This window comes from Lacerta agilis, chromosome 5 (genome assembly GCF_009819535.1).
Source record: "Lacerta agilis isolate rLacAgi1 chromosome 5, rLacAgi1.pri, whole genome shotgun sequence".
Classification (NCBI taxonomy): Eukaryota; Metazoa; Chordata; class Lepidosauria; order Squamata; family Lacertidae; genus Lacerta; species Lacerta agilis.
Window position 1 is genome coordinate 40433653 of NC_046316.1, and position 15551 is coordinate 40449203.

General features: G+C 40.5%; 1 protein-coding gene across 4 annotated transcripts in view; it reads left to right on the plus strand.

The window, feature by feature from the left end:
- ADAM12 (ADAM metallopeptidase domain 12) overlaps positions 1-13170 on the plus strand; it is a 185546-nt gene extending 172376 nt beyond the window's left edge. For all 4 annotated transcript variants that reach the window (XM_033149428.1, XM_033149427.1, XM_033149429.1 and 1 more), the window contains 7 exons: positions 308-385; positions 1620-1728; positions 6167-6302; positions 7371-7482; positions 8127-8309; positions 11532-11665; positions 12278-13170. In XM_033149428.1, coding sequence (XP_033005319.1) covers positions 308-385; positions 1620-1728; positions 6167-6302; positions 7371-7482; positions 8127-8309; positions 11532-11665; positions 12278-12338 — 813 coding nt within the window. In that variant the 3' untranslated portion in view covers positions 12339-13170. The remainder of the gene's footprint in view (positions 1-307; positions 386-1619; positions 1729-6166; positions 6303-7370; positions 7483-8126; positions 8310-11531; positions 11666-12277) is intronic.
- Positions 13171-15551: the final 2381 nt, after the last annotated feature.

Consider the following 15551-nt stretch of genomic DNA (forward strand, 5'->3'; position numbering starts at 1 on the left):
TCAGTAACATATCCGAGGCAGATAGTTATGTTAAACCATGTCTGTTCCAACCTGAAGCAGAGAGAGAGGAACAGGAAACAAACCTTCCTTCCTGCCTCCACAAAGGTGATTGGGTGTGACCTAGCCTTCTCTGGCTATGTGGACATTAACCCCTTCGGTTACTAACTAGCATAGACATGCATTGTTGGGCTTGACTGCAAAATCTCCCACATTTTAAGCATTTCTGGAAAGCACAGCACAGAAAAAAAGTAAAATAAGCGCATACATTGTCTGGCAATAGTAAGCCTGCTCTTCTTTTCTTGTATAGATCTGTCTTAACCGGCGCTGCCAAAATACCAGCGTATTTGGGGTTCATGAATGTGCAACAAAATGTCACGGACGTGGAGTAAGTATTACAGATCCAATTTTTTATAGTCAGTCAACACCCAGCTGAGCAATGAATCGTTCATTGGTTACAGCTTTTGAAATCTATAATGCTTTGTCATATATCTGTCAAAGTTTTTTTTTCCAAAGTATCCTTCCAAAAAGATCAATTTGAATGCCCTTTTTAGTGTCCAAGAAAGGAAACATGGTTTTTACCTAATACAGAAATACCTATGTTAGCAATATCCTTACATTTCTAAAAAATTTCAGTCTGATTTGGGCCTCAAATCCGAGTTATGTAACTGAGCTTAGATGTTTAAAAAAATGAACACCTTGTTATTTGTTTGTTTGTTTGTTTGTTTATATTTCTATATATGGCCCTTCCAATATGTTGCCAGGGCAGTTTACATGAACAGTCAATTAAACATTAAAAATATAAATACAACCTGCATAATAGACCAAAAAGGCAGGAAGATCTCAAAAACAACATAAGAACAAGCAAGCAAGATTAAAATTGTGTTGAAAAAGCCTGGGGATTTTCTTTGAAAGGCCTCTCTCTGGTAATCGTCTGCCTCAACCTGCAGATCTTAAAAGTAACTATACAATGTATTATAAATTATGTGGTCTCACTCCAGCAATTGATGTGAAGCATCTTAGTGTTAAACTCAGGTGCCTGCCCTTTTTGCACAAGTTCTCCGAATTCCTTAAGACATTTAGATTAGCTCCCAGCATTTACCTGTTTTTACTGTCAGTTCTTAAAGCATGAGGTGAGGTGGAAACTCAGCTATAGTTTTTTGGATTGTGGATTCGAGTCTCACTTGATCATCCACTGATTGGCGCATATATATACACACACACACACACAATCCATGCAGCTTTAAAGGTATACATACTTTCTTTAGTGGACTGAGGAAGTAACAGGCAAGTGGGCATAAATGACAAAAAGACAATAGTTTTTATTAAGTTTTTATTAATACAAAATACAAGTAGGGGGGCCAGTGTTCTCCCTGAAGAACTACCTGCCTCCTTTTGCAACTTCCAAACAATTCTGTGGCTACAGTTCCACCATGGCTTTTTAATTCTGCAGTTGACTGTTTTTTAGTTCCATTAGGAGATACAAATTGAACAAAGTTTCTGTGGAGCAGTGCAGCCTGCAATTCACATTATTGAGTAGAGTTTTCGGACAGACAGTGGAGAGGCCTCATGTTCATGTACTGTTTTCCATACTCATGTGCATATTTCCCTTTGTTGTTAAGGTCTGCAACAATAAAAAAAATTGCCATTGTGAGGCCCACTGGGCTCCTCCCTTTTGCGACAAGGCAGGATTTGGTGGCAGTGTAGACAGCGGGCCAGTTAGACAATCTGGTAAGTAAATGACTTAACTGCAGAGCAAACTTGATTATGAAGCAAAGGCCATATGGTGTTTGCTGTGGGCACCAAGTTTACAGAGGACTCCAGAGTTCATGTCCATTTCTGGATTTCCTATTCCCTCGTTCGTTTGTTACCTCGGTCAGCTCTCTTACAGATTGAAAATGCTTGTGCAAGTGGTCCACTTATGTGAGCAATGTGATGTTGTGGGAATAAGCTCAAGCAAGATCACAGATAGTCTGTGAAAGTCAGGGTACATGCTACTTGTGTTTTCTTCTCAGTTTACTGCCAAACTATAGTAGCAATCAGATGTGCTAATACAGGCATCCCCAAACTCGGCCCTCCAGATGTTTTGGGACTACAATTCCCATCATCCCTGACCACTGGGTCCTATTAGCTAGGGATGATGGGAGTTGTAGTCCCAAAATATCTGGAGAAAAAATGTTTCAAACTCTTGAAGTACTTAATTATTCATCAAGATCAGAGCCGTCTCGTCATAGGGGCTGGGTGGCGCGGCGCGCCAGGGTGCTGGGCCCCCCAGGGGTGCCCCCAGGAGCCCGCCGGCATACCGGGCGCCCACTCTCCAACCTGCCCCGCCCCAATAGGCGGGCGGGCGCTCGCGCACCGGCGGGCGAACTGCAAGCCAGCCGCCCTCTGGAGCCCCAGCTGGAGCGCTGGGAAGGGCACACAAAGCCCCGCGCCGCTCCAGCACCACGCCCCTCATCCCCCGCTCGCCCACCCCCCCTCCCGAGGGGCGGCCAGCGTGGGAGGGAGGCGGGCGGAGAGGCAGCACGCCGGGGGCGCCGAGGGATCGTTGCACCACGGCGGCCGATCCCTTTAAGGATGTGCTAGACAAGGATGTTTTTTCCTGCAACAGGCAGAGCCCTAAATAGTCTTGTGCCCCCTTTCTTTGACTAACTACTTAGTACATAGTGCTCTACTACACATGCGTTTCAGCATTTCCGCAAAAACGTGCCTTGAGCACACACTATGAATTCCATTTTTTCTTCATTTTATGATGAAGAGAATTTTCATTTTACGTATAAAAGAGCAAATAAAAAATCTTGCTTCTTTTTTCTCTCTTCTTTTGTAAACAAGACATAAGGCATAAGTGTGGTGTCTGACATAAGCATAATAAAAGTTAATGGGGGGGTAAACTAAATTTGGGTGGGGGGTGCTGGGTGCATCTTTGCACCCCAGCAGCACATATGCTAAAGACGGCCCTGATTCCTACTGTTGCGAGTGGATTTTCCCTCGGCGCGAGAGCTTGTTTTTTCCTGTTCTTTTCCACTATGCCATTTGCTTGAACAAGAGCTCACTCACCTGGGAGTACAGATAGACACCAACCCATTCCTGCATGTGCCTCAAGCTGGAAAGGGTGGTGGTGATGCAGATGACAGCCTGGGTGGTGACTTTCCTGTCCATGGACTTGATGGTGTTGCTTCAGTTGCTAGGGATGTGTGGTCTCCTGCCACCATCTGGTGTCATGGGGACAGCACCACTTCAGGTTTCTACAGCAACAGCTGCATCAGATTTGGTTCATCTGTGCCTGAAGTTCCACAGGATTCGACTTCCCTCTTTCAGCTTTATCTCACGCTCTGATGTCTGTGGCTGTACTCCTAGTTTAACTAATGTTACCGAAGAATCCAACCGACATTTACATATACAGCTAGGATTTGGCTTGGAAATGATATCACTTTTTGTATGAACAGTGCTACTGAAAAGCAAATAAGATTGCATTTACTGCATACTAGTTCCTGTAATGAATTGTAATGCTGAGCTTGTGACATCATCATAATATCCATATCAATGCAGTGGCGTTACAATTTCACAGCAAGATATAGCTGACTAAAAGGGGAACTGTAAGAGACAGAAAGAGACCTTTGCTGTAATAATCACACACACAGGAGTTCAACAAGCAAATTAGACCACTGTACTAAACTCATTTTAGAGCAGTCCTACTGACAGGGCCAGCTCCAGCTTTGAGGGGCCCTTACTGCTGGATAACTTTTAGCTCTAAAAGGTAAAGGTACCCCTGACCGTTAGGTCCAGTCACAGACGACTCTGTGGTTGCAACACTCATCTCGCTCTATAGGCCGAGGGAGCCGGCGTTTGTCCAGACAGCTTCCGGGTCATGTGGTCAGCATGACTAAGCCGCTTCCAGCGAACCAGAGCAGCGCACGGAAAAGCCGTGGTTTAGACCACAGCGCCACCCACATCCCTTGTACTTTTAGCTCTTGTTGTTGTTTAGTCATTTAGTCTGTCCGGCTCTTTGTCACCCCATGGACCAGAGCACGCCAGGCACTCCGGTCTTCCACTGCCTCCTGCAGTTTGGTCAGACTCATGTTGGTAGCTTCAAGAACACTGTCCAACCATCTCGTCCTCTGTCGTCCCATTCTCCTTGTGCCTTCAATCTTTCCCAACATCAGGGTCTTTTCCAGGAAGTCCTCTCTTCTCATGAGGTGGCCAAAGTATTGGAGCCTCAGCTTCAGGATCTGCCCTTCCAGTGAGCACTCAGGGCTGATTTCCTTCAGAATGGATAGGTTTGATCTTCTTGCAGTCCATGGGACTCTCAAGAGTCTCCTCCAGCACCATAATTCAAAAGCATCAATTCTTCACTGATCAGCCTTCTTTATGGTCCAGCTCTCACTTCCATACATCACTACTGGGAAAACCATAGCTTTAACTACACGGACCTTTGTCGGCAAGGTGATGTCTCTTTTTAAGATGCTGTCTAGGTTTGTCATTGCTTTTCTCCCAAGAAGCAGGCGTCTTTTAATTTCATGACTGCTGTCACCATCTGCAGTGATCATGGAACCAAAGGAAATAAAATCTCTCACTGCCTCCATTTCTACCCCTTCTATTTGCCAGGAGGTGATGGGACCAGTGGCCATGATCTTAGTTTTTCTGATGTTGAGCTTCAGACCATATTTTGCGCTCTCCTCTTTCACCCTCATTAAAAGTTTCTTTAATTCCTCCTCACTTTCTGCCATCAAGGTTGTGTCATCAGCATATCTGAGATCTTTTAGCTCTACTTGAGTGTAAATAAATCAAGTAATGAATTTAGTCTGCGTACACTCCCATTTTGTCTGCACCTAGTTCATCCCCACTTGTTTGGGAAGCAGTATGCACATTGTGTTTGCCACAATCCATACCTATCCTGTACATGCCCTGATGTTTCTTATGAAATACTGTGTTTTGGCAGATTTCCCCCTACCTAACCTGCTTTGATCTACATTAAGAAAAAGAAATAATCTAGCTGCATTTTAAGCCAGGGATGTGTACCATAGCCATAGTATGTGGGGATGCTAATCTATATAATGGTTTTGTGTGTGTGTGTGAACTGTATGCTATTTGCAGTAGCTAGAAAGGGGGAACTGATTTTATGCTCCGTTTTATTTTTAGAAGAGCTGCATTTCATATTAACATGTCTTGCTACTTTAACAATCTGTTTGCAATGACAAAACTGTGCTTTGTAAAATAGGGGTTTCTACAGCAGCTAATTGTTCTTTTACACTTGACCCCTTACTAAAGTGGCTTAAATTATTATCTGAGTATTTGTGCATCAACTGTGTCTGATTAAAAAAAATTATAGAACTATAGCTTAAGTATCTTAAAAACATTAAGTAAAGCTTAACGCTACAATAAATCTGTTATTCTTTAAGATGCCAGTCACAAAACTTGTTTTTTCTGCAACGGACTAACAAAGCTGTGCCTCTGAAAATCTGTAAATAATCTGGTGAGCTTTACTCAAAACTATTTCACACGCTTGCTATATCTTTTTGACACCTCAAATAATATACAAGAGAGTTGTTATGTGAAGACAATTTATTTTTAATTGCTTATTCTGAGTTCCATGCAATTGGTTTAGTTTTTACTACTGAAGCTCTGCCCTGAAGAAAAGTGCTGTGGGATGTCCTGCTGTTACCCATTTTCTCCTGTTTCCTATCAACCCCCATTAATATTTACAGCAGATATACCCAAAAAACGAGGGCAAGAATAGGTGTGGAGGGTGTCAGTGCCTCTTCTTGCTATGGAGCAGCGTGGTTGCCATTTATTTCCCCACAGTATTTTTCCATGGAGTTACTAAACTCTGCTACAGTAGTAACATGGGATGTGAAAATGAAGTTGGAGAAATGGACTCATCTGAGAAGAGCCACACCATTTTCAAGGTGGTTGAGGGGGGTGGGTCCAATAGTGGTAGTTCTGCATGGCTCCTGCATGTAATTCCACAGTCCCATGTAATTTTTGCATTCCTACATTATAGGAGCAAAGAGACACAGGGTAGCAGCAATCATGCCACTTCTCCTAATATACAAGTTAGCTGACTAAAACAAAAGATTTGTTCTTGAGTGAGGGTTAGTTATACTGCGGACATCAGGTAGACAAGACTGGTCCAGTCATAAGAACTGTGGATTTGTTTGTTTGGTTTCAGATAAAAGAAGCTTAATAATAGGGCTACTCATAACCATCCTGTGCCTTCTGGTTGCTGGTTCACTTATGTACATCAAAAGGAAGATCTTGATTAGATTGTTCTTTATTAATAAGAAGACTACAATAGAGAAACTAAGGTATGATATATAAGTACCCTCGTTTGTAAAATGAACCATGATAGAGATCACACAAGGTTATTACACGCTGAAGTCTAAAAATCTTCAAGGACAGCAGTGGGAAAGGAGCTTTTCCTCTTATGGCTGCTGCTTCATACTGAGATTGAGGATGTTTTGCTTCTCCCAAGGGGAATCGTACAGAGAACACAGCACTGTCCCAAGTGCTTACATGGGACAACCATTGTCTCCCCATACAATTTCCACTGGGAGCAATAGAATATCATCAAGCCTTGTCCCTCCCACAGGGACTCTACGTTAATTTCAAGGCACACAATGAGTCCTGTGCTCTAGCACTCAGGCTTTTAGGTGACTGGAAACACTATTTCAAAGGTTTTAAAAGGGGGAATAGGGAGAATGGAGGTATGCGAACATTTAACTGTGCTTTTAGGTGTGTGCTTCTAGGAGGGTTTTTAAAATTCCTCTTCAGAATGGGATGGGCTTAGTCCTGTCCCCTTTGAGAACTGGGATGGACCAGACTCTTAATGGGTCTGTTCATCCCTGCTCCGGGCAAATAAGAGTTTCACTTTCTGCTGCTTACCCATGCATCAAATGGGGGTCATTGCCAGACTAGCACAGGTGGCAAGGCCCTCATATGAGAGGGTTTTTCAGAAAACTACATGCTTGCCTTTTTCTAAGATCACTTCTCAGATTTTTATTTCAATTTGTGGATAAGCAGTTAAAAAGGGAAGTTTGCCTTTATTTTGGCCTGCTTGAAATATTGAAACCTTGGAGTAGCATTGTTGTTTCTAGTCCACTGAATGAACCACAATATCCATAGCTGAGGTCATTACAGCTTAAGCACCAGCATCATTAGAAGAGTCTCTCGGGTGTTGTAAAGCAGCATTTCCACAGATTGCAAGAGCTAATTTAACAGACTAGTGGCTCTAAACAAAAAAAAATCAATATTTTTTTTTTAATTCCTGCTGCAAGTGTGGTGGATGGATTTTACTTTCACTGTTTACTAAAGAAAGTAAAGATTTTTTTTGAAAAATTATCTGTTAAAAGTATACACACATGTATGTTTTTCAGGTCTGTGACTCCAGCAAGGCCTTCCAGTTCATTTGAACCTAATCACGTTCCTATCTCAACCCGCAGTAGTACAAATCTGGTGAAAAAGTCACGAAATTTGAATACACCTAAGGTAGGTTCTCACACAAAGTATTGCTGATAAAAATATTTCCCATAAGTTTGAAGTATTTTTACATGGGGTGATATAATGAAATAGTGAAATTTTTGGATATTTCTATTAATACATGAAATAAAAGGAAAACCATCTGGGCCTAAAAATGCACTTTGGTCTCTAAGTTCTAGACAGATGGAGAAAATAGAGAAAATAAATAAATGTATTTCGACTGTGGATTGCAGCCACCATCTCAGACAGGGGCAATGCTTTCCAACATTTAAGGATTAGTGTTTGAGTAAGCTTCTGGAAACTTAATTGGTTGTTCCTTGGCTTCAGGAAAGGTAAAGTGGCCATATTAAAAATGAAACAAGTGGCAGTTAAAAACAATCTTGAAAGCAATAGTGTTTACACCTATTAATAATTATAAGATACGTCTGAGAAGAACTATAGGGACCCACTCCACTGAAAGTTAAGTATTTTAGGTCCCATTGATTTCAGTGGGAGAGTTAATCTCATACTTAGAACACACAGTCTCCCCCCAATCACCTCCTCTTGCTTTCTCTCTTTCACTCAAATCAGTGAAATCTAAAAAGGCCAAACTTTGGCCTCATCATGCTTAAACTATAATTGATTTGGTATAATATGGTTTTATGAATCTGCAGAGACATGATCCACAAGGATTGCAACGATATCACACAGATAATGTTAGCAATCCTGTGAAGACACAGAATACACCACGGTTGAGCCCACCAGAGCGTATTGTCCCACCCCTGTGTGAATTACCGTGTCTGCAGCCCACTTCCAGAAGGTTGCTGCCTGCCAGCCCCTCACCCAGATGTGATCAGGTACGTATGTGTGTGTGTGTGTTTCTCTGTTTCAACTCTATGGCACCTACAGCCACCATCAGTCCAGAGCAGAACTGGATTGCTAGCTATTCAGGTGTCACATTGATTCTTCAAATCACACCACAGAATAGTTTGCTCCATTTTAGTCAATCTCTCTCTTTTGTTATCTTTGTTGGTTGATTTCATAGCAATTGTAATTATTGTTCATACCTCCATTCTGAATACTACCACTGACATCTCTTCCTGCTACACCACTATATTGTGGTACTTTGTGGCATCTTTTTTATGTATGTGCTTACAATATGCATGCCATCTTAAGCATCTGAATGCCCCTTGCCCCATAATTCAAGAAAACCCTTCCTGTGGGAAGCTGAAATGAAAGTGTTGCCTTTTCCTATCTCTGTTAATTTTTCTAAATGTAAGAAGTGCATTTTTACATGGAGAATCATTCAAACATGCAATCCCCTTGCAGTTTCAGGATGGCTGTACTATATTATGTCTTTGTAATCTGGAGACTGAGTCAATTTTATTTTATTTAGAGCCTTAAGAGCCATTTAGAGAATAAGGAATAAACGGGAGGAGGTAAATGGCCAGTTAACTCTGCTCTTATCCACCCAGGGAACTGGACTGGCTTTTCATTGCACAATGTGTGGTACGCTGCTTTTACAGCCACAGACAGGAAGTCCCTACAGAGAGAGGTGAATACAGCACATGATATCATGGGCTGTCCCCTGCCTCAGGAGAGTGAGGGAAATTCTCAGGGATGACTCACCCCGGCCAGCACCTCTTTAATCTCCTACCTTCGGGCAGGAGATATAGAAGTATAGTCAGCTGCACTAACAAGTTAAAGAACAGTTTTTATCTGTGGGCAGTGGGGCTGCTGAATGGGAAAAAGAGTGGTGTAATTGACTTCCGACAAGCACACAAGAGTGCGAACAAGACTGAGTGGGGGGGGGGGCTTGTTTAATTTCCCCAGATCAGTTTAGAGGGGTGATTTTGATAAGAAAAACAAACCACAGGGAAAGAAATAAGTTTCCTCTCCCATATGCAATCATGTCATCATGATTGTTACTTTCCCAATTGCTTAAAATTAGAGGGGAAAATATTTGCACAGCTGAGTCTGACCCTTTGTCTCTGGAACTATCGAAAGATATATGGGTATTGCAGTGAAGCATGTGTTTAAAAATGCACGTGAAATTGGGTATATTATGACCCTTTTATGTTACATATCCAAAGACAGTCCACAGGAATTTCATATTGAAGAACTATTTATAACTGCCTAATGTATAAAAATATTTTTTTCATAAGTAACAAGAGCTAATGGTTATATTGAAAACCATTTTCCTGGCTTACGTGTAAAAATCTGACACATTTAAAAAGCCTTCAAAGTTACTGATCTAAAGCTAAAGGAATAAATCCATCTGATCTATACTTGAACACTCCCTCGGGAAACTGGGTCAGTGAACAGGCCTCCCCAGCACACAGAACTTTAGCAATAATGCAAATGATAGCTCTAAGGGCCATCCTGCTACACATCACCAAAATGTTGGAACCTATTTTCATGTCTATTTCTATATATTGACCTGATTGTACTGACAACCTCACCTGAGGTAGGGGCTTGTTTTTCTAACATTGCAATTTCTAACTCCGAATGAAGCACTTTACTTGTTGCTGTTTCTATTTATTAACTGATTTGTATAAGATCCACCTCTCTGGGCAGTTCACAAACTTACAGGAGTGAATAGCAGCATTTCACAGACTAGTCAGGAGAACTCTCCACTTGTGCATCTACATGTGCAGAAAACTCTGATTAAAGTCAAATAGATGTTCATTGGGGAACGTGGTGACAGCAGTAGTTGTGGCTGGTCCATGCAGCTCCACACATTCATTTCATGTATGGAGTCACATGTATCATATAAATATAATTATACAATCTTTGTTTCATAAATACTCTTCATACTGGAAAACCCGGTTATGTAATAAAATATTCTCCCTTATTATAAAACATGCCCCTATTTCCCCTCTCAAAGCATGTTACTGCTAATTGTAAGCGCAGGTGGCGCTGTGGGTTAAACCACAGAGCCTAGGGCTTGCCGATGAGAAGGTCGGCAGTTCGAATCCCTGCGACAGGGTGAGCTCCTGTTGCTCGGTCCCTGCTCCTGCCAACCTAGCAGTTCGAAAGCACGTCAAAAGTGCAAGTAGATAAATAGGGACTGCTCCGGCAGGAAGGTAAACAGCGTTTCCGTGCACTGCTTTGGTTTCACCAGAAGCGACTTAGTCATGCTGGCCACATGACCCGGAAGCTGTACGCAGGCTCCCTCGGCCAGTAAAGCGAGATGAGCGCCACAACCCCAGAGTCGTCAGGGGTCCCTTTACCTTTACAAGTTTTTAAACATAGTATTTCAGTAATATTTCTTCTCATGTTTCAGCTTCTGTTTTTCTTGTAAAGTCTGAAAAATGATGTAAAGTCTGAACTTTTTTCCTCTCGTGAAATGATAATGTCAATTCTTAACAAGATATCATCAGACTTATCTCTTGGTACCATCTTTAAAAGAAAAATGGAAGCAGCACTTGCTATACCTATTTTTGTATCCAGTAATAATCTGTTCATATTGCCTACAATTTGGTTCAATTTGTTGTAAATTTCAGGTGTCCCCGTGATAGCTGTACTCAGTTTTCTTTTTTGCTTTCAGCACAATGCTAGTGGACACACTGTTTCCCCTTTTTGAAACAGCAAAATCATGTGGTTAAAATACACTAGAGATTTACTTAAAGAGATAATTTTGGACCTCCTTCAGAGGGAATCATTTCTGCACCTGTCTGGTGTTTATGTATTCATTAATATTCTTCTTTGGTGATCACTCGTAGCTGAGTATTAATGTATTTATTAATTATCTATATGGTCCTTCATCCAAGGATCACAGGGCAGTTTATAATATAAAAGCACAAAAATACATACCATAGTAACAATGACAATAACCCCCTCCAAAAAAACACACACACAATTTAAAGCACTATAGTGTCTCTTAATACTGTACTTTCATTTTCTACAAATAGAAATAGTGAGGAGCCACATAATTTTAATGTTTCTTTCAATTTAAAGCATGATTTGAAGGACTTATGGGAAACAAATTATACTTTCATGACTGAAGAATTATATAATAAAATGGCTATTTAATTAATCTTATAGTAACAATTCTATGAACTTACATTGTATTATAGGAATCTTTCAAGCCAAGTCCTCCGCGAAAACCTTTGCCAGCTGATCCTCAGAAGAACAAATCTGCTCAGTTTAAGAGTTCCTCCACAGAAGTATTTGGGCTTCCAAAACCTGTGCCTCAAATTGCCCCTGTCAGGTTAGTTTGGCTGTTTAGTTGTGCATTTCCAACAGAAAACATGTTTAAAAAGTATTATAAAATATATCTTAGAATTGGCTCTTTTTTGTTGGGAAAACTTAGCTCAAGGGTACCCAACATGGTGCCCTCCAACTCCCATCAGTTCTAGTCAGCAAGGGCAATGGACAGGGATGAAGAGTTGGAGGGCAGATCACATCTTCTAGGAAGTACTGCAACGGCTAGCTTAGTTTCTCACTTACAAAATTATTTCAGTCATCTAAATGAGCATGTGTTTAGGTACTGCAACTCTTCTGCAGTTGCTTGTTCTTATCAGCCAGAACATTCCCATGAGGGGACTGGATAAAAATTCCCTGAAATAAACAAATTCCACCAAAGCTCTGCCATGAAATATAGGGAAGGAGCTTAACTAATATCAGCTTAAGGACATTATTAAGGTGAAGAGATGCCAATAAACCCTACATGACCTGAATGAATGGAGAGGAATGCTCCTGTTTTCCAAAGAACCTGTAACAATTCCTTAAAGCCAAGATATTTATAACTTAATTTCTGTTGCTCCACAATTAGCATGTTTGCTAATTTTATTATTCTGTTTCTCACCCTTTTCTTAAACAGGCCTGCACCTAAACAACCACTTCATATGCCTAGAGCCTGCAATACTGCCTATATGAAATGACAACATGGAACATCATTTGTATCCTGGAAAGTGAAGACAGAATTTTGCACTATTTTCATCTCCAGTTGGAGATCAATATTTTTATATCAATAGGTAGAATTTTTAATGTTCAAAACCCATTATTTTAAAGAACTCTGAGCTACTGCCTGTGGTGCTATGCTGTGTGAAGGTGGTGTGCTTCTTTGCTCAGGTACTTGTAAATTATTAATTTATATTTAATATTTATTACAGTGCAGAGCACTGTAGTAGATATTGTTTCACCATAACCAAGTTTTCCTAGGAAGGAAGCCATTTTTGTGATGTTTAAACAGTCTTGAACCATCCATTACAGATTTCTCAATGTTTGGTACAAACTCCTCAAAGTTTGTTTAGTTTGGACCTGTTCCTATACAGAATGTTAACCGAAGCTGAATTGAAACTTTGCTGAAACCAAGAGACAGGTGAAATTTCAAAAGCTAGGGGCTGATATTTTGTCAATAGAATCTGGAGGGAAAATATTACTTCTAGGGTGTATTTTCAAGGAAGGTTAAGAAAATAAGTGCCAAAATGAAGAATTACCTAAATGTCTAGGTTAAACAGGTCTTAGGCATTGGCTCTATCAAATAGATGTACATTTTCTGCATAAAAATTCAGATTTTACAAAGTACATGCTTTTCCAATACAACCAGACTTTTATCATTGTGTGTTGTAACTAAAAATTCTAAATGGCCTGATCCTGTGCACTGCCAAACCCTGGTTAGAGGGATAGATCTGCTGACACAGCACTACAGTAGTTACTTGTGCTCTGACCACAATACTTAACCCCAGCCAACTGGGTGGTTCAACAACAGGCTCTTCACAGCATGGTAGTGATTGCTCACCCATCCATCGGTGGGTGGTAGAAAACAGTTTTAAATTCATTGTTTTTGTTGGATGTGGTACATGATTTCTGTGTTAATTACACTGAAAAGTCTGCAATTTGCATTCTCAGTGCAACACAAGGACTATGTGGTTCAGTAGATCATAATTTAGAGATATTGTTTACTGGGTTTTCCCCTTTCTCCTGTTTCTGAGCAACATTGCTGTGGATTTTCTGCAAACAATTGGAATTAGAAGAATTTGCAAAAGAGATTTTTCAGTTTGAAATTTTCTAATGCCCTAGAAAATATTCTAATGTAGCATGCATATTTTATTTGTATTCAGCAAACAAGGCTATAACCTTTGAAACTGCCAAGCTAACCGAAGCTGTCTGGGCAACAAACCTTGAAAGCCCAAGCTGGGGGGGCAACTGGGATGGCCCAGATAGAATTGGGAGCCCAAACATGGACTCCTTTCCACCTATAGCCCAGCATCTTTATGGGGAAACCCCCCTCTCATATTCATAATTGTCAGTTAGAACTAGCTTTATTCTCCTTTCTCCCTCCCTTTTACCAGTATTGAACCAATACCACAGTTGATGGTGATACTCTCATTTCAACCCCTGCAAAAGAAAATCAGCTTACATATTCTCTTTCATATCCACATAAAGTTGGCAAATTGTTTGTTCCTCACTATATAACTACTTCCAGCACCTAGACCTTTGGCCATTACTCTTGCCTATGCAGTGTGCTGATATCCAAAGTGTCTGTGCTTCTTCAGACAGAGAAACAGAACTTGAGGACCTTTGGTCTTTTTCCAGTAAGTAATTTAACTTTCCCAATTACTTTGCCCTGTAACTAGGCAACCACACAGTCATGCTTATGAACAAACCAAATAAAATATATCCACATCACAAACAAAACCAATAAAGCAAAAAAGAATCTGTAGAAAACAGTTTTGCTCCTGAAGCTTGCATATGATATAAATTATAGTATCAGTAATTACACAATAAGACATTCTGGAAAATGTCAATGTAACATTTATGCTAAATGAGGAGAGTTGCTGATGATGGTGGCACTCAACTTTTTAAAGACAGGATTTGGCATTTCATTTTAAATGAAAGGCAGGTGCTGTTCGGACTCGACCTTTCATGCATCTTGAGTAGCTTATTTTTCTAACAGTACTTTACTTCCTCACTCCATGTTGTTTCATTTGACTGCCATTAATAGGAAACCCCAACTTGATTATTACTAAAGTAGCATTTTATTTCATTTAGCAGGAATCAAATCCTCGGGAGTGATTGCCTTAAAAAGATGCAGGGGTTGGTACATTCCCTTTTTATTTTTTTCTATTCCTGATCATGAAAGAGCTAAAGCAATACTATTTAAAAACTGACCTGTTCAATCAATGAACACTCTGTGCTTTGCAAAAGGCAGGTGGTTTCACATGAGGAACATGATCCTCCTCTACCCAGCTCAGTTCACACTGTATACCACTGCATGTGCAATATGGAAATCAGATTGGTAGGCTTTAAATGCATATCACCATGTAGATCTGTAGGTGCTCCAGCCAGTCTGACCTTGAGTGGTCACTTCTATCCATCTGTGGCAGCTTTTTTTCTGTTGCTGGTGTGCAACTCCCTTGCTGTACAACTATTTCTTCCCTATATTTATCATTTGCTGGGTAAAGAGCATCAAAACATGCATCAGAATTTGTAACTGACTCTTGCTCTCATGTTTACACTGCAAACCTTCAATGCAATTTGCATTTTAATGTGCATCTCCATCATGGTAAAACTAGTCATGCATAAGTATCTTTTTAACCAGAAAGAGAGATAGGTGAAGCCATATAAATAGTACATGTCTGGACTAAGGATGCAATATGCTAGTCAGCACATAATACAAAACAGTCATAATATTTCCACAAAGGATTGTAACATACCTTTTAAATAGGCAAGATTACTTCAAAGCTGAATGCAAATACTTATGTTTATTAGCCTTCAGCAAACACTAGGTTTCTCCTGAATTTCATGGCAGCTTGCTTTCTCTGGCTGTTTTTGTATCTATCAGCTTCCCACACTAGAAAATGCTTTTAAACCTCTTATTTTGATGTGAGCAAGGGGAACCTCTTGTTGTGGAGTCAGCAAGGAGAAGCAACACACAGTGTGTTAAAGTTGTAACCTGCCCTAAGACATACTGGTAAAGAGTGGATCAGAAATCTAATTAATTAATTAAGCATTTTAAAGCAGCAGCTGCACCTTTCAAACAACTTTGCAATCTGTGTTATTAGATAAGGTAATGTATACTTTCATTCCTGTGAAACCAAAGGCGGTCAGTGGAGCCCTGAAGGCCCATTGATTTCAGTGGAGTTCAACTG